This window comes from Lissotriton vulgaris, chromosome 5 (genome assembly GCF_964263255.1).
Source record: "Lissotriton vulgaris chromosome 5, aLisVul1.2, whole genome shotgun sequence".
In the NCBI taxonomy this organism is placed as follows: Eukaryota; Metazoa; Chordata; class Amphibia; order Caudata; family Salamandridae; genus Lissotriton; species Lissotriton vulgaris.
Window position 1 is genome coordinate 974,069,295 of NC_141693.1, and position 19,052 is coordinate 974,088,346.

The following is a 19,052-nucleotide window of genomic DNA, read 5'->3' on the forward strand; positions in this document are numbered from 1 at the left end:
CACAATTTTGAACTGCCTTCGTCAATGATACCTAGTGGGACATTGTTTCTTATTACAATTAACGTACCCAGTCCCATTTTGGTCTATGGGTTATACTCCTGTCTCTTTCACTTGTCAGCATCCACACATATTTTTGCCAATGTTTGTTACAATAGTGAGGGCCGAGCAGCTCCCACAACAATAACATTTAACAAAAGCCATGTCAAAACAAGGCTCGGCTCGCACTGACAAACCAAAAGATTGACCACCTATATCGAACCTATTGGCTATGCCAGTGCTTGTTTATTTTTATGGTTTCCATAATCTTGCTGAAGCTGGTTACACTGATTTTCCATTCTGAATATTTTTTGGTAATGCTAGCATACATTAACATAATTTACTAAATGATGCTTCAAAGAAATGGTACAATTTCACAGTAGTTTAGCAAAATGTTTATTCTCCTAGTTGCAATTTTTTGTGAACATTGTATTTTGAAAGCAAAATGTAATTAATCTTGCTTTCAAGCTTCTGTAAATATTTGCATCTAATCAGAGAGCATTCTGGGAGAATTATACTTAGTGTCATGTTGTTAAACTTTGCAAACGTGTGTACACATTTTTTACTGGAACCACACCACGGTCAGTAAGTCAGTCCAAGCTTGCAACATTTACTTAGAGTGCTCAACCGAATATTAAAGGCTTTGCACTAAAGAACCATAAATACAAGTTTGTACAGAATTAACATATGGCCATAAATATTACCTCAACTACAGACAATTCACTTTCCTGCTCCATAATGGGAATTGGCAGCCAAAGGATTTGTACTGCAGGGGATTGGGCCTACTTGTCCTAAGCCCAAATAAACCTAAAAACCTGTTGTCTTTGACACCCAAACAATATGTCCTGGGTGTCGGGCTTTAGGAATGCCATACCCCTGCCAATATGAGAAAACTAGAAGAACCAAAAAAACACAAGAGAAAGGACAAGATGCGTACTCATTCAAGTGCAGAACCCTAATGAAGGCAATGGCACAGGAAATAGTTAAAAATGAATTAAATCCATCATAGGAACCAATCACAAAAAGGTACGAGTCACTGGTAATATTTTTAGCTACCTCTCAGCACACCCCTAGTCTCAAACTTAAAATAAATGACTTGTTCATTTTAACCAAAACTGTTTTTCAAAACATCTGGGTCCTGCAATATTTCTGTGGGAGAAGGAAGAGGAAGTGAACGCTTTGCAGGAGTGACATGGCTATTAAGCATAGGCTCTGTGGGTACCGCAGGAGTACCGTTACCCAAGGGGATATGAAAAGAACAAGATAACAATAAAAGCAGCCATCTGATTGGCTACTCAAGAAAACCTATTTAAAAAAATAAGACCACTGCCTGCAGAAAAATGTGCAGATGAATTTCTTCAACATAATTAGCACATCAGTGTTTAACAGATCCACATTGCTGTGCATACATCTGAGTCCATCATGACCTCAGGGAGAACTCCACAGCAGCAGATACCAACACCACCATCCACCGGCCCTTCCACACCTTTAGCTAGTCATTGAAGGGTGAAAATCTAACTGTCTGCCTTTATTATCTGTTGCAGCATAGTCAAGTAGGCCCAAAAAAGAGTTGGTGGTGTGGTAGTTATGTTTATTACCATCCGGCCAAACAAATATATATATATATGCACAGCAAGTGACATGCACACTGTGCAAACAGGTGCTCCTTAGGGGTAAAGCTGGCCAGTACTCCATCTGTACAAGCAGGATGTGGAAGCACCTGTGGGCTACACAGCCCAAACACATAGCAAAAGCACAATGTGAAACAAGCATTGGCATAGCCAATAGCTCTCGCCTTTGGGACCGCATAAGTGTTTAGCTGTGCAGCACATTATAGAGACAATAAACTTTGATTGATTTCTCAATAAGAAAGTGTCCAGATTATAAATCTGCTGGTGAAAACAGATGTTACTTCAACTCTTCCTACACCTCCACAGGGCGGACAATTCTACAGGGACAGTACTAAAATAACTTGTGAGACAAATTAAACTAGGCTGGTAAAGAGGTCGTTAACAACGGGGATTAAAACACAAACGGTAACTAATGCCGAGAGGCCCAGCCTGAGTTACACATACAAAAAGATTTATCGTCTTTAACTACATTTGCTCCCAAAAGCTAAACAGAGATTTAAACCACAGCTCAGACTAGCACATAAAATGTAGTGTTTTAGAGACTGGGTTCTGTCTCTCTGCCGGCCTAAACTCTATGGCAACCAGTCCGGAGTCATCCATGGAGAACAAAGCGAAAATAAGTAGCGTAAAAACAACCATCTTGTCACACAATTCCATTGCAGATCTTGTGAATTCGGTCCATCGACGCCCACTGGATTTGTTTTGACACAAAGCGCATTCTGCACACCGGTTGTGTGTTTTCATTTTTTCCTCAGAACGCTTTTTATCAGATCTTGGACACTTGAGAAACACTTTGACACCTCTGCCATGAACTAAAGGTGAGACTTTGAAGAGGACATGGATGAGGACTGTTATGTCCTACAGAGAAAACAGTTGTAAAAAAAAAAAAAAGACTGTCAAGTATACAGACGTGCACAGTCAATGTTCCCTTACGTGACTCCACGTCACCAGGACAAAACTCTTCCATACATTGACTACGCCTTAGCATATCAGTGCATTCTGGATTTGTACTCTTGCTTTATTTAAATGAGCTAATTGATGAACATGTCTGAGAACCATATGTAAAAGCAAGGGCTAGTGTTGTCGTGGTGGCATGTCGCTATCTGGACACCGAATGACCAGTGCATGTCACCAAACGCAGATGTAGGGGGCCCATCCTTAATCCTCTGTGTGAAAATGCACACGTCTGAAAAGTTGTCGTCGTTCCAACGACTAAACAAACGGATTGGAGTGCACTGCCAAGGTTTACTGAGGAACATAACTGTTTGATGAGGAGTGTGTCTATCAGGCAACTCACAGGGATAAAAGGCTTTTTCTTTCCCCTAAAAGACAGCTCGCTGAGAGGAAGAACAAATACTCCCCTGTGGAAACAAATCAAGAAAGGTGGTTGTAAAAGAACAACAGTCACATTTACATGAGAAAAGACGAGCCCAGATTTTAGGTGCCGCAGGAAGCAAGGCAGTTTAGAACAAGAGAGAGACGAGAGGTAAAACATACCAAACAAGTGGGGCAGCACGGCGACCCCGAACGCGCTAATTGGAAATATAAACACAAACAGAAGGCGCTGCTGCTTGCTCCAGCAAGATGTAGGCCATAGGCGGATACATTTACTGGGAAAGGGGGGACTTGCACCCAGCTTTACCCAATTGCGTGCTGTCTTTTTTTTTACATGCACGCAAAGCCCAATAGAAATAATGCTGTAAAAAAAGCCACACGCACGAGCTGGTGAAAAGTCCGGAGTGATTCCAAGAGGTCTGCTCCTAAAGCAACGCATGAGCGCTGCGCTAGGCTCAACCTAAATACTACAGGGAGCAAAGGCAGAAGAAATGGAACCCCAGAAGTACAACGGCAACAGCAAGTGGAAGTGGGTAACAATATGAAGCATGTTGCTATATATTTTAAACACTGGACGAATGTTGTGGCTTCTGGGGAGACCTTTAAGGTCATTTTAAAAAAGCCATTGAAGACCATCTAATAAAAGCACACAAACAGTTATGCAAACAACATAATTAAAAAATAACAAGGTTGAAAAATACAGTAGTTAAACATTGTTAAAGTTTGAATTTGTTTAAAAAACGTTTCAAAACAAAAAAAATAAAAACCAGAACATCTTTAAAAATGCAAAATGTCACCAATCAAAGTGTCCAGAGGCAGACATTTCCCTCTAATCTCCTCTGCACACAATGTGGGTGGTCAGGCATGATGGTTGCAGAGACTTGGGAGCAAAGTCTGGTAGGAGGCATGTCCGCCAGGCCCTGCAGTGCTGTGCTGTGCATGACACTACTGCTGCGCTAGGTCTAAGTTATTGAACAGTGGAGTATAGGCGCAGGGAACTTATCGGTGTAGTACGTTAAAAAAAACGATTTCACTTAAATATGCAAAGGTTAAAGTGAAGTTATAGTTGAATTTACACATATTTAAATCAAAACCTCAGAAATTAAGTTAGAAAGTTAAAGAACTGCAATATTGATTAATAAACCCCCCAAAAACCAACACAAAAATGTGTGAGTTATGTTTAGGACCACAATCCGTAACTCCCACAAGAACAATGAAACCATAACTCGCATACCAACTGCAGTGCTCATAACCTTACTTAACACAGATGCAATTGCAAATGTTGTAAATCATTTTACAGATGAGATTACATATCACATTTCTCTTGCCACTTTGAGAGAGACGACTTTGAATCCCCTAATTCATTGGTTTAATTATGTTTTGCTTTTCAGTGTTGGTATTTATAGGCAAGAAACAATACAATACACAATAAAGCAGACCAGGTCTGAAAATAGTGTGTGCCTAAACCGGACTGTGATCCAGTTGGATGACTGTGTAGAAGGAAGTACTGTTGAAAAAAAGTGGAACACATAATGTTGTTAAAAGCACAGAGGCTAGAATGATTCCCATCAGACCACCGTTGTGGTGGAAGTAGCGTCATGTGGGAATTACTAGACAGTCCACCATGCGACCGGCCAAGTAGTGCCGGGGCGCGAGTGGATGTCAGTAGTCTAGCTCTAGTGTTGAACCTAGACTAATGTGAAGAAAGTGCAGTGCTCAAATACTAGTGAAAATAAAATAGGCTACGTGGATCCATGCGGCATTGAAGAGGGAATCCAGGTGTCTAAAGTTAAAAACACGCTGGGTAGTAAGACTACCCTGTAGCGCAACACAAAACGGTCGACATGTTTCAGCCATAAGGGCATTGCCCCAGCTTTCTTCAGGACCTAAACTGGCTACTGCAAATACACTTAATTAGTACAGTGAAAAACAATTCATTTTAGTCAAAAGATCAATCAATAAATGTACTTGAGAAGTTACATATCTGATAGGAGCCTTGCCCACTGGAGGAAGAAAGATTTGGCTTCTTCCCAGCTTTGTGTGGGTGAAAGCCTCACCTCACCCGGCGACCGCTCGGGAGTAGGAGGCCCCGCTCTGTCCGTCGGTGCCCCTGTTGTAAGGCCAAGCGGAAGTGGAGGATTTTATAGGCATACATACTATAAGGTCATAACCATTCCATTTGGTGTGCGAGTATTTATATGTGCAGATGCACAAATTGTAATACATTATTTTTTACTATTATCCCTTAACAGTGGTAATAATCATCACCATAGCTCTCTGGAACATCTGCATATATGGTTTATGCCATGGCATTTTATGATGTCTTAAAAACCAAAACCGGAAGCCAAGGTTTTTCAGGCTAGAGCTAAAATCACATTAAGAGGCCTACCTAGGCATTAGGATAAATATTTCCTTGTGTAAAGTTCTTGTGACATGAAAGCTATGATACAGTAACTGAATTTTTTCAATTCAATCTGATGTACTGTGGTAATAACATGAAACTTGACCTTTGACGTGATGCAAGCGATAAATGTGTGAATGGGTAAAGCTACAGTTTCTCTAAATACCGTAATATATATATATATATATATATATATATATATATATATATATATATATATATATATATATATATATATATATATATATATATATATTATAGTCTTAATAAAGATACTCAACTAGAGACTTGGAAAGCTGGAAAAGGAGATAAATGAACTGGAAGCCCGATTTAAAACAGTAATAAAATCAGGAAGAAAATGAGATTATCTTTAATGGAAACAGAGAATAAAAATTTACGGTAGAAAAAAAATGTATCAAAATATGTACGGACATTCAAGAAGAAATGATTATACGAAACAGTGTTGATATCTGTCCAAACTCATTTGACCTAACTGATATTAATCAAAGGCGTTTCGCTTTCTAAGCACAACAGTAATGTATGTTTAGGAGCTCTGCCTATAGAGCGTTTGCTCTAATTATTGATATAAGGGCTATGGTATATTGACATGAAATGTTATCAAAGAAAATAAATGTGGATATTCCATTGTGAACATATTGTGGCATACATAATAAAGTACTCACAATTTTTTTTTCGCTTTTCAGTGTTGAGCTGGATTTTAAACAGCAGGAAGACAAACTACAGCCAGTTCTGAAAAAGCTTCACCCTATCGAGGAAACTCAGGTTGCACCTTTGCCTTACCCTCAGGAGAGTTATTCGTCAACTCCCAAGCGAAAATCAAAAACTGAATCAAAAAAACATGGACGATGGAAACTCTGGTTTCTTTAACTAATTCCATTGTAATTGGAGCATAAAGTCTTCTTTGACACACAGTAGGAATTCTACTCATCATTTGTGGAGGGAAACTTGGTAAATTCCTATTTTCAAGTGTAACTGGTTATGATGGGCAGCGTTCAGTCCGCACTATGCGTACCAAAAAGGCCTTTGTCCTTGCAACGAATTTGCAAAGGGAAGGCACGAAGCAGGACCTTGCCAACTTTTATTTGTAGTTCACAAATGTGGGATGTAAAATAAGACATTAAATCTGTGCTTTCCAAAATGGAAAATAATTACCTGTTTTGCATCATCATAGTTCAGCTCACTAATGGCAATCTGCAATTCCGTTTTTAGGGAACATATATTCATGATTATGTATATGAGCGAAGTAAAATGTATGTTTGCAATGGCCACCATTCATTTCCCATTTACCAACACCTATGCGCAGGGTATGAATGCATTTTTCAGCACATCAGCTTCTGGAGAAAGCACAATTTTTCAGATGGTCAGAGACCACGAATACTCTCTAAGATGTGACTGCAGGTGCATTTGCCTTTATGTACTGTGTAGCTGCAGTGTCACATTGACACCTTTCGTTTAATGCCATCTTCGTAGTCTGATGTATGACATGTTTATTGTGAGTTTCTAAAGGGCAAGCAGACAGAAACCACCAAAAGTCGAGACATGCCTTTAATCGCTGCAAGGTGACAGGGTCAAAGCTATGGAACAAAAAGCTGTTAAGACCTTTTCTGTAATTCTTTGGTTACACCAGGCCAAAATCATCCAAGAAAAAGCTCATGCACATTTGTATGAAAATAAATGAAGAACATGGTTTGCCAGATCGCTGGCACAACGTCGCCTCGTCTTCGCAGCTTTTCTAAGTCTAAAATGCCATAGCATTCACTGAGGAGTCAGGAATTTTGTATCGAGCGTTTCACTTTGCTACAAACCTGCAAGAAAGCTTAGAAAACCTTTCAATGAAATGTGTCTACTTTAGCTCCAACAATGGATTTACAAACCAAGAAAATGTAATTTACATTTAGTGAAATATGTTATATTAACACATTTAATTGCATAAGGGAATTGTGAATCTTAGGTTTCTAGATCTTTTTTAAAATAGCAAACAATGACGCTTCAAAAAATTATATTTTTTTGTTTGTTGATAACTGAAGTAAAATGCAGGTTTTAGGTTCGTGTACATGTAAATTATTTACATAGCACTGTTTCAGAGGACACTCTAAAATATACTTATTTTATGTGAAGAGCTTTCATACCAATAAAGGGTTCCTGTCATCTTGTTTATGCCATGGTATATTATTAAAGGGCTTATTCAGCAATACTTTATCTGTTCATTTGCCTGCAAAAGATACTAAGGATAGCTGTTCAGGCACAAACCATATAGTTTTGCTGGCTAGTGCCCAGACTCATTATGAAAACTAGGACATTAAAGGAAAATGGCTCTTAAACATCACATCCATATACATTATTACAGGATGCTCTAATTTGAAGGGATGTAGATTGAGCATTCAAATGTGAGAGAAAATATATAAAAATGTAAATTATCCATTTACTGACAAGTGTTTTTCCAGACGGTAACAAAGTCTAGCTCACTAAATGTCATATTCAACTTGGCATACTAGAAATCAATATAGCTAGCCGGGGACAATTAATTTATTCTATGTAACACATTTATTAAGAGATGCAAGGCACAAACTACTGAAATACAAATGTCATCTAAGTGATCCCGCACTAGGGTTATTTTGAAAACAATATTGTGGAAATATACATTATTATTATTATTTTTTTATACGACTGGAATGTCAAAGAACGTGTTAAAGAATGCTTGTTTAAGAGGAAAGTGGCAGCAAATTAAATAATTATGAAATGTATATTACTAGTCAGTATAAAATCGTTCCATAAAGTGTGCCTATACATTATCAAAAGAACGAACAACTGGAAATCTATATTTCAATACTTGTGTTTTCAGACAATGGTATTTATTTTTCTTTCATCCAAGTTAAATTACAGGAACTTATAAATCCTATATTTTTAATGAGACTTTTGCTCTTTGTATATAAAAGTCATCTGCATCCCATGCATTTCCAGAGGCAATGTGTCTAAGGTGCAAACATCTTAAGAGTGCAACTAAAACGAAAGGCTTAACATCCGTTTTCAAATTAAACTTCAAACGAGGAAAACACATATGTTTTATAGCAGTGTTTTGCATAGCCCTAATTATCCAATGACAACAGTTGATTGCCATCCAATGAGTCCTTGTCAATTGGCAAATTATACCAACATGGGACTGGATAACAGATGAAAATGTAGAAGAGCTCCACAGTTTCGTTATGATGAAACTAGAATTTGCACCTTTTTCTAAAGAAATAGATTAACTGTATACAGACACCTATGGACCATTATAATCGACATATCCCTTAACATCTTTGCACTTATTTATTAAATGTAAGGCTCAACAACCTCTTTATGGAAAGTGAATGTAAGCATGAGCACAATATCATATAACCTCTAATTTATTACCAAAACAATACTTTAAAGAAAAACACAGAGCAACACACATCTGGGCACTATAATAATCATTTTTCGTTATGAACTTTAGTATGTGCTTCAAGAGTGTAGAGGACATATGTAGAGAGGTCATGTCACTTAAAAACTGGTAACCAAATGGGTGTGATCGTGAGACCCGAGACATTACTAAGAAATATCCAAGAGGGCTACACATGTTTGTAAATAATAAATTCAAAACAAAAATATTTTTGCCACAAAAGAGTAAAGGTTAAGAAGGACCATGAAGGAAGTGCAATTGTTTAATCTAGAGAAGTGTGTTGTGTATTTTATACTATTAATGAGTAAAGCTAGAAAATGTTTACAATAATTTATCCAGTCTTCTGTGTATCAAGAATCCCAAATATTTCAAGCATGCAAATGTATCTGATGCTCCACAAAATGAAAACGGTAAATATTTCCAATACAAAACTTTAGAAAACTTAAGGTACCTATAATGTGACAGTATCTCACATATTGAATGCAAGCTCACACCTATGACATATAAGCAGTTTTTTTTTCAAAATTCATACATTTCAATAGCAGCCATCTTTACAAACAGGGGTTGCTAAAAAAAATATTTAACATGCGTAGCAATGAAAATTTGATTTTCTAAATCTCTAAAGAATAGACCACAATCAAGTCATCCAGCAGAATGTGCAGCCCGTCTTTTCATTGTTATGTTACTAAAAGCTACGTTACCACTGCGCGTTCTTAGTGTTTAACACTTTTGTTATGTTGTACAAGTTTCAGATGGATTTATTTTTTTATTTTTTTATATAAAACTTAGGTTAAGAAAATGCACATGCTTACTAAAGATAAATATTGTGTTATGTCATCTTATGTCATTTTTAATAAAACATTTTTAAACTGATCAAAATGGGTTACGATACATGATGTTTAGAAACACTGAGGTTATTGCATGAAATTAAATTGCATTTATTTTCTTAAAAACAGTCCCAGTGTTACAGTACTTACAGACTTGAAACAACATGTGGAGAAGTGTGGCTCAATGGTTAGAGCAATGTATATGGCCTAGTGTCAAAAGTCACTAGGACTCTAGTACGCACTAGTACTAGTAGTGCGTACTAGAGTCCTAGTGACTTTTGACACTAGGCCATATACATTGTTTCTATATTCAGTTGGCAGGCACTAATCTGGTACAGCACACATATCGCTACAAAAGACTCAAACCGCAGTAAAAACCACGAGTGCAGCACCCTTCTTCATTCATTCAATGGTTAGAGCGGCAGACCCTGATGCAGAGGTCTGGCCCAGGACCAGGGTTCAATTCCTGCCTCGGCGGCTCTTGGGCTCAATTTCCCCAGACCTGATAATTCTCGCCTCGGTGCCTATTCTAATCATGGGTCCCACTCTGCAACTCTGGGCAATAGCTTGCTTAATCTCCACAACGGCCCCAACAACGCTAGGATGTCTGGCTTCACCTTGGGGGTGCCCAGGAGTGGGCACTTCACAGGAAATGGCCAGGAAGGGTTCCTCAGCGGTATTCGTACAAGCGCCGAGATGCCTCATGGTGATTCGTGCGCTATACAAGTACAAGTACATTACAACATCTAAAACAACTTCCAGGCAAGACAAATGAAGTACAAATCAGACTAGCACCAAAATGTAACTTGTTATTCTAAGGCAAAAGAATGAAAAATAACAACTTAGACACTGAAAAAGAAACATGATCCCATTAGTGCGAAGAAGAACATTTAATAGTATTACACAGTACTTAGAAATAGAACAATAATGTTAAAAATTGATAGGAAATTATACCATGGATTCAACCTACTCCTACTAGGTCAATCATTTGTATAGCGCACTAATGACCCGCGAGGGTCTCAAGGCGCTGAAGGGGGGGGGGGGGGGGGGGGAGGTGCACTACTGCTCGAACAGCCAGGTCTTGAAAAGTCTCCTGAAGGCCAGCAGGTCCTGTGTCTGTCGCAGATGGGTGGGGAGGGTGTTCCAGGTCTTGGCGGCGAAGTAGGAAAAAGATCTGCCGCCGGTGGTTGTCCTGTGGATTTGTGGAACGGTGGCGAGGGCAGCGATGTGGGAGTGGCGGGGGATGCCGAGGATGAGGCGTGCGGAGGCGTTCTATATGTGTTGTAGTCTTTTCTGGAGTTTGGCCGGGGTTCTTGCATAGAGGGCGTTGTCATAGTCCAGTCTGCTGCTGATGAGGGCCTTGGTGACCGTCCTTCTGGTTTCGGTGGGGATCCATCTGTAGATCTTGCGAGGCAGGCAGAGGGTGTTGAAGCAAGTAGGAGGAGATGGCGTTGACTTGCTGGGTCACAGAGCGATGAGTGCAGGATGAACCCCAGGTTGAGTGCATGGACGGTGGGTTGTGGTGCGGCTCCCAGAGCAGCCGGCCACCTAGAGTCATAACAGGCGGAGGGGGTGCAGCCGAGGAGGTCTGAGTTAAGTTTCGGGTGACTGTTCTTCATCTAGTCTGCGACGGCCTTCATTCCTTCGTGGAAGTTGGTTTTGGCGGTGGCGGGGTCCTTGGTGCGTAAGAGGATCAGCTAGGTGTCGTTGGCGTAGGAGATGATGTTGAGGGTGAATGAGCAGACGATGTTGGCGAGCGGTTCCATGTAGACGTTGAAAAGGGTTGGGCTGAGGAATGATCCTTGGGGTACGCCGCAGGTGATCTTGGTGGCTTCAGATTGGAATGAGGGAGGCAGACCCTCTGAGTTCTGTCGGTGAGGAAGGAGGTGATCCAGTCCAGGGCTCTGTCGTGGATCCCTGCATCATGGAGGCGTGTGCGTAGGGTGTGGTGGCAGACTGTGTCAAAGCAGCCGAGAGTCCCAGGTGGATGAGGACCGCGGTTTCGCCGTTGTTCAACAGAGTCCCGAGGTCATTGGTGGCAGTGATGAGGGCGGTTTCTGTGCTATGAATGTTGCTGAATCCGGATTGAGACGGGTCCAGGATGTTGTTTCCCTCAAGATAGAGGGTCAGTTGCCTGTTGACGATCTTCTCAATGACTTTCGCCGGGAACGGGAACAGGGAGATGGGTCGGAAGTTCTTGAGGTCCTTTGGGTCCGCTGTGGGTTTCTTGATAAGGGCGTGGATCTCTGTGTGCTTCCAGCTTTCTGGGAAGGTGGCGGTCTTGAAGGAGCTGTTGATGATCTTCCGAAGTTGGGGTGCGATGATGCGATTTGCTTTGTTGAAGATGTGATGAGGGCAAGGGTTAGAAGGTGAGCCGGAGTGGATGGTGTTCATGGTTTTGATGGTATCGTTGTCATGGGTCCAGGAGACCAGGAGGTTGGCGAGGTTGGGGGGGTTCTGCGGTGGCTGTCATGTATGTCTGCGATCTTGCGGTGAAAGAAGGTGGCTAGGGAGTCGCAGAAGTCTTGCGATGGTGGGATGTCATTGGAGCTGGGGTTGGAGAGTTCCTTCACCATGTTGAAGAGCTCTTTGCTGTTGTGAGCGTTGTTGTTTTAAAAAAAAAAATGTTTCTTTTTATTGAAAAAACAAGCAAGGCATATACAAAACATAGGAATGCAAAGACTTTACGAGGGTCTAGCATCATATCTTCAAATGTTACAATAAACAATATATTGATGGGGGGGGGGGGGGAGGATACAGAAGAACAGCGAAAGTGATCAATAAAAATAAGGGGTCAGGGGGAAAGTGGAACATCAAGGACCGCAGTAACTGGTGGTACACATATATCCCCTCTATATCTATTCCAAGGTCCCCAAATCTTGCTCCATTTCCGGGGGCGCCCCCGAGCCAAGTACACTGTTTTCTCTTGGAACGTACACCAGTCCATGTTTTTTACCCACACGGTAGGAGGCTTCTGGGACCACCACAACTGCACAATGTTCCGTTTGGCAATCATGGCCCCTAAAGTCACCCACTGGGTTTTGGCCACATTATGATCAGTAGGCTCCCAGACATTTAGTGAACAGTGTCTGGCCTCCGGCAAGAGAGCCACACCCGTGACCTCCTGCATTACCACGTGGACTCTACTCCAATAGTCAAACACTTCCCGACATTTACAGATGATATGGAGGAACGACCCCAGTTGACCGCAACCCCTCCGACACAGACCCTCCTCAGATAGCCCCATCTGGACCAAACGGGGATCCGTGACGTATACCCTATGAAATATTTTTAGTTGAACCAATCTCAATCGCGCTGGAAAAGCGACCTCCTTCGGAGAGGAGATCGCCGACTGCCAGTCTTCGTCATCAAGCTCAAGGCCGTCACGGGTCCACAGATCACACAGCTGCAACAAAAGGTCCGCCCTATGATTAATCAATTTCTTGTAAACTAGGGATATGGTGCTATCAGGCATATGGCCAACCAAGATACGATCCTCTAATGGGTAGATTCCGGAATCTCTTCCCCCTCCGGGAAAACGGAAGTCAGTACATGTCTAATCTGAACATAACAAAAGTATTCCATCCCTCCCAATTAAAACTCGGTCTGCAAGGCCGCAAATGATTTCACCTGTCCCTTCACCCATCTGTCTCCGACCTTGGAGATACCAATAAGATCCCACTTGTCGAACCCTTTAGTGTTCCACAGTTTGCCTAACTTGTCAGAGCCGAAAAGTGGGGTAGCCAAAGTTAAACGGTCCTTCCACCCTAATGAACTGGTAGCATCACGCCAGACCCGCACAGCTGTCCTGGTCGGCCCAGTCAAAGCCTTCATCACCGATTTAGAATACAGCGCTCTATAATAATTACCACCAGGTAGTAACCACCTATCCATGACGAAACCGGGATTCGACACAGGGCCATACATACAGAGATTAATGGCTGCCAACTGCGACGCCCAATAATATCTCTTAATATCAGGGAGAGCGATGCCCCCATCATACCATGGGAGCGTTAATTTAGCTAGCGCAATACGAGGTCTGCCGTCCCATAATAACTTCCTCTGTAAATCCTCCACCAAACGAAAGTAACTAGGCGGAACAATATCCAGTGTGTTCTGAAGGGCGTACAGAAAACGATGGAGCGACATCATTTTAAAAAGGGCCGCCCACCCAAGCATAGACAATGGGAGCTTTTGCCAGCCCGCAACATATCACTTTAACCGAGTCAAAGGAGGGAGAAGGTTCCTCTCGTATCGAACCGTAGGGACTATGGTAATATAAATTCCGAGATATTTGAATCCCTCTTGTGCTATTTGGATAGGACAGTTACGAGGCAGGATCGGCATCTCGCCACTGAGAACGTACACGTAGGATTTCGCCCAATTAATGACCAAACCAGAGTTTCTTCCGAAGGAGGCCAGAACATCACAGAGTACCATTAAAGATTTCTTGGGGGAGGTCAAATACAGCAGAATATCGTCCGCATATAAGGAAATACGATCCTCAAATTGCGGCGACCAATTAATGCCCCTCATCGAGGGCTCCCAGCGGATCCACGCCGCGAGAGGCTCGAGAGCCAACGCGAATAAAAGAGGAGACAATGGGCAACCCTGACGAGTACCTCGCCCGAGACAAAACGGCTCCGATACGCGACCATTAACTACGATCTGGGCGAGAGGGTCTGCATAGAGATGGGGCACCCAGCTAATGAAATCTGAACCAAAACCAAATTTAGTCAGCACCGCCCGCAGATACGGCCATTCAACAGTATTGAACCTTGACCTTGTGTGGACCTCTGATCCAAATGTGGCCCTTAAAGATGTTGCCCCATGTATATGGTCTGACCATCATTTAGTATCCTGCGAGGTATGCATTAACACCATGCGCGCTAGCGGAATTCCGCTAGCGCGCTGGGTTTTTCAAAAACGCACTTTACGTGACGAGCTGGGCTCGTCATGAGCGTGCGAGCGGGCTACGCCATGACGAGCCCAGCTCGTCATGAGCGTCGAAGGGGTTAATGGCCACATAAATAACTTGCCACCGGAAGTTAGGAGAACCCGTAAATGGGCAGAGGTTGATTTGATAACCCTGACCAAGGTGTTCTCGCCAATGGATCAGTCTCTGAGTCCAGGTCGTAATTTGGACCGGGTATACGCGGTTTTAACGCGGAGCCTGATTCAGGCTATTGATCAGATAGCACCTATGAGATCGAAACTAATAAAAGGACCTGGTAAAGGGGCTCCATGGTTTACGCCATCATTGAGGGACCATAAAAGGAAGCTTAGAGCGTTGGAAAGAGGATGGAGGAAAACCAAACAGGACACAGCTAGGAACCTCTACCGAAACTCTCTTAACTTATACAAAAAATCTATCACTCTAGCTAAAGCTGAATATTATGAGTCCCGCCTAAGTAAGGCAGTTAACGTCCAGAAAGAGACCTTTAAGATCTTGTCGGAGCTGAGTAAGAAATCCGAAAGCTCTAAGTCTCCCATAAACTGCAATGCCTTTCAGGGATACTTCTTGGAAAAAGTGAGAACCATCATCCAAGAAATAAAAAGTGGCATGGCAAATGGGATAGCTATGCCCAAAGCCCCTTATAAACCGGTTGACTGCACTATCGCACTGTTCCCAGAGATTGATACACTGAGTCTGGAGCAGTTGATGGGCAGAATCAAATCCGGATCTTCAGCAGACCCGTGTCCACCCAGGGTCTTTCAGGTAGCTCGCCCCTTATTGGAGGAATGTATCATCCCCCTCCTTAATAGATCCTTGGAGACAGGGTATATACCAGCTGATCTCAAGGAAGCACGTGTAAGACCCCTATTGAAGAAACCAGGAGCAGACCCCGCAGTGCTAAAGAACTACAGGCCTATCTCTCAGTTGCCATTCCTCTCAAAAATACTGGAACAGCATGTATTAAAATCCTTGTCCATGTACCTCGAGTCCCACAACCTACTTCATGAACGAAAGGCAGGGTTTCAAGCCCATCACAGCACCGAGTTGGTGATGCTCTCGGTGCTGGATGAATTGAGAGGCTTGGTTGACGGTAAGAAACCGAGCGCCCTGATTTTGCTAGATCTTTCAGCGGCGTTCGATACCGTCAGCCATGCCCTGCTTCTGGAGAGACTGAGTGATTTCGGGATCAAAGGCCTGGCCCTCAGATGTTTGCAATCCTTCCTCTCGGGAAGGACCCAAAGGATACAACTTGGGGACGAAATCTCCGAGGTGGGGACGTTAGAATGTGGGGTGCCTCAGGGCTCTTGAGGTACACTGTTCAATGGATGACGGAAAATCTTTTGAAAATTAACCCAGATAAGACCGAGGTATTGGTGATTCCATCTGCCACCTCACCATGGTGTGACCTCTATTGGCCTGCGGAGTTAGGCCCGGCTCCAAAACCTAGCCTGAATGTAAAGAGCCGGGGGATCAAACTGGACTGCGATCTATCAATGGTCAGTCAGATCTCTTCTGTAGTGGGAAGCTGTACCAACATCATCAGACAGCTACGGAAGCTAGCCCCCGTTCTCTCTCAATCCATGATGCGCTCAATCGTAGCAGCCACTGTGATCTCGAGGATAGATTACGGGAATGCCCTCTATCTCGGCCTGCCGAAAACCCTGACAAATAGGCTACAGGTCGTCATGAACGATGCTGCACGTCTCATCTTCAGGCTCCCAAGACGAACTAAAGCCTCTATCCTGCTACAGAGCCTGCACTGGCTCCCTATCAAGGAGCGAGTGGAATTTAAGAATCTGTGTACAGCTCATAAGGCAATTTACGGCCTGGCACCCGCCTACATTAAAGATCGCTTGGTGATGTACAGTCCAGTGAGAACTCTTAGATCTTCAGATTCTCAGCTATTGGTCTGTCCCCGTTACAAACTTGTAACCAAGGGAGGGAGAGCCTTCTCTGTGTTAGTTCCTCAGTTATGGAACACACTACCTGAGACGCTGCGCAGGGAAGGGAATCTCCTACGGTTTAGAAGGATGCTAAACACACTGCTGTTCAGAAGATCCATGAGTGCTGTATAGGCTAGTGGATGTCTTCTTTTGTGACTGCTAAGTTATTGTCTTAACCATCGATTTCAGAGCGCCTAGAGACCTGCATGTGATTGGGCGCAATATAAATCGAAAATAACAATAACAACAATAACAACGCCATTGTGGCGTCCAATGACGCCAAAATGCCCGGCTCACGTAGCGTTGAGGACCTCGCAAGGACCCCATGAAGACGCCTAAGGTTATGTGCCGTATTTCTGTGTGGAATAAAGCCAGACTGGTCTGGGTGAACCAGATCGCTAATAACTTTTATCAGCCTATTAGCCAACAACTTAGCAAGAATCTTAGGTTCAGAGTTCAACAGTGAGATCGGCCGATACGAGGCACACCTATTCTTCGGTTTTCCCTCATTATGGATTACGACTATCGAAGCCAATCTCTGATCACGGAGGAGTAGACCACGATCTCGGGACTACAGGAACATGTCTCTCAAGTACGGAGCAATCCTATCCGGGCGAAGCTTATATAGTTCAATCGGTAGACCATCGGGACCCATCACTTTACCTGAATTCAGGGAGCGCATTGCCAATGCTACTTCATCAGCAGAGATCTAACTATCCAGGAGGACCCGGTCCGACTTGGACAGACACGGGAGCGCGATATCTCGCAACAACAAGCATGAATCTTCCTCCGGCCTATCCGACACGGAAGAGTACACAGAGCGAAAATGTTAGGCAAAGTATGCTACTATCTCTTGCGAGTCAGTGACCAGAGCCCCATCTTTCATCTCAATTTCGGGTACCACACGACTAGCTCTGTCCTTCCTATCTAACCATGCAATTAATTTGCCAGCTTTATCCCCAACATCATAGATGCGCCCCTGTTGTTCCCGACTAAGAGCCTTCGCGCCATCCATTACCAACGTTCTGTAATCCGACTGCTTTAAGTGCAGGACATGCAATCTAGAGGGGGTAACTTCTCGCTCCAATTCCAATTCCAAAGCAGCTATCTCTGTTTCCATCCTAACCACATCCTCTTCCTTCTGTTTTTTAATGCCAACAATTAAAGAGAGCTTGACCTCTAATCACTGTCTTAAAAGCCTCCCATAACGATACCGAGGAAGAGACCGACCCCTCATTCTCTTGGAAATAATGGTCCAATGCCTTAATTAGTAAACTGCGAGTCTTGGGATTACGGAGATACCAAGGGTTAATGGGAGCTACCCTCCCTCCAGAGCCCGAAACCAAAGTGGGGAGTGATCGGAAATACCCCGAGCCATATGTCTGATCTCAGAAATATAGGACACCTGTGCAGCTGGTACTAACACATAGTCTATCCTGGAGAAACTACCATGGGCACCAGAATGAAAAGTGTATTGTCGTTGAGTAACGTGTAGCAACCTCCAGCTGTCCACTAGGCCCACTGTGTCAATGAAGTCAGGCAACCAACCCTGGGCCCCCTTGAGAGCCCGAGGTGGGTGCCTGTCCCATTCTCCAGATACCACTGCATTAAAGTCACCCCCCCAGAATCAGAAACCCCCTAGGGAGATCAAGTAGAACCCGGCCCAAATCAGCAAAAGTCATAGACTGCAGGCCAGGAGGAACATAAACAGACACAAGAAAAAGCACCCGGCCCTCCCACCTTCCAGAAACTGCAACGTAGCGCCCTCTCTCATCAAGGACCGAGGACTCCACTTCAAATGGAAAAGAGTTCTTAAGGAGAATTCCAACCCCCCGGGACCCAGATGAGAACCCCGCATGAGCCACCAAACAATATCCATTTCTATTCATGGCATGACACATATTACCCACTAAATGGGTTTCTTGAAGTAAAACCGCATCCGGAGAGTGTCACTTCAGGAGTTGCAACACTACCCCGCGTTTGATCTTGTCCCCCAGCCCATTCACATTCCAGCTCATCAACCTCAACCCCCTACCCCCATCGAAAAACAGAATGAAAACCCATCCCCCTCCAAGTCCCTCACATCAATGAAAATGTCTTGCAATATAGTGCCTTGCTGAAAAACTAAACTGAAAATCAATACCTCCCCTTCCCAAACAACTCGTTACAATACCCCCGACCCTGCACCCCTGCTTATGACCATAGAGCCACCCCAACTCGCAGTGTGCCTGTCGCCCCCACATCTAGAAAAAGACAAGCTGTGGAGGAGAGAGACCCTCCGGTAGCCCAACAACCCCCCCTTTCCATCTGCATGAAACTACACCCTAGTTTAGAACCCATACAATCGGAAATACCCTAGCAACCCCAGGGACTGGGCATTCGATATTCATTCCTGATCCATTTGTTCGCCTTCAGCCCCACCAGATTCTCCCCCCAAATCTTGCTGGGCCGGCAAAGTGTCCAACCAATCGGCCACCACTTCG

The 19,052-nt window shown here is 43.3% G+C and overlaps 2 protein-coding genes across 2 annotated transcripts in view; one reads left to right on the plus strand and one right to left on the minus strand.

Annotated features, from left to right (window-relative positions):
• INSYN2A (inhibitory synaptic factor 2A) overlaps positions 1-6,426 on the plus strand; it is a 148,332-nt gene extending 141,906 nt beyond the window's left edge. Inside the window, exon 4 of the mRNA XM_086922570.1 lies at positions 6,108-6,426. Within this exon, the coding sequence (XP_086778696.1) occupies positions 6,108-6,291 (184 nt within the window). The 3' untranslated portion in view covers positions 6,292-6,426. The remainder of the gene's footprint in view (positions 1-6,107) is intronic.
• Positions 1-19,052, minus strand: part of DOCK1 (dedicator of cytokinesis 1) — a 1,358,032-nt gene that overhangs the window by 752,784 nt on the left and 586,196 nt on the right. The gene's annotated exons all lie outside the window — the stretch shown is intronic.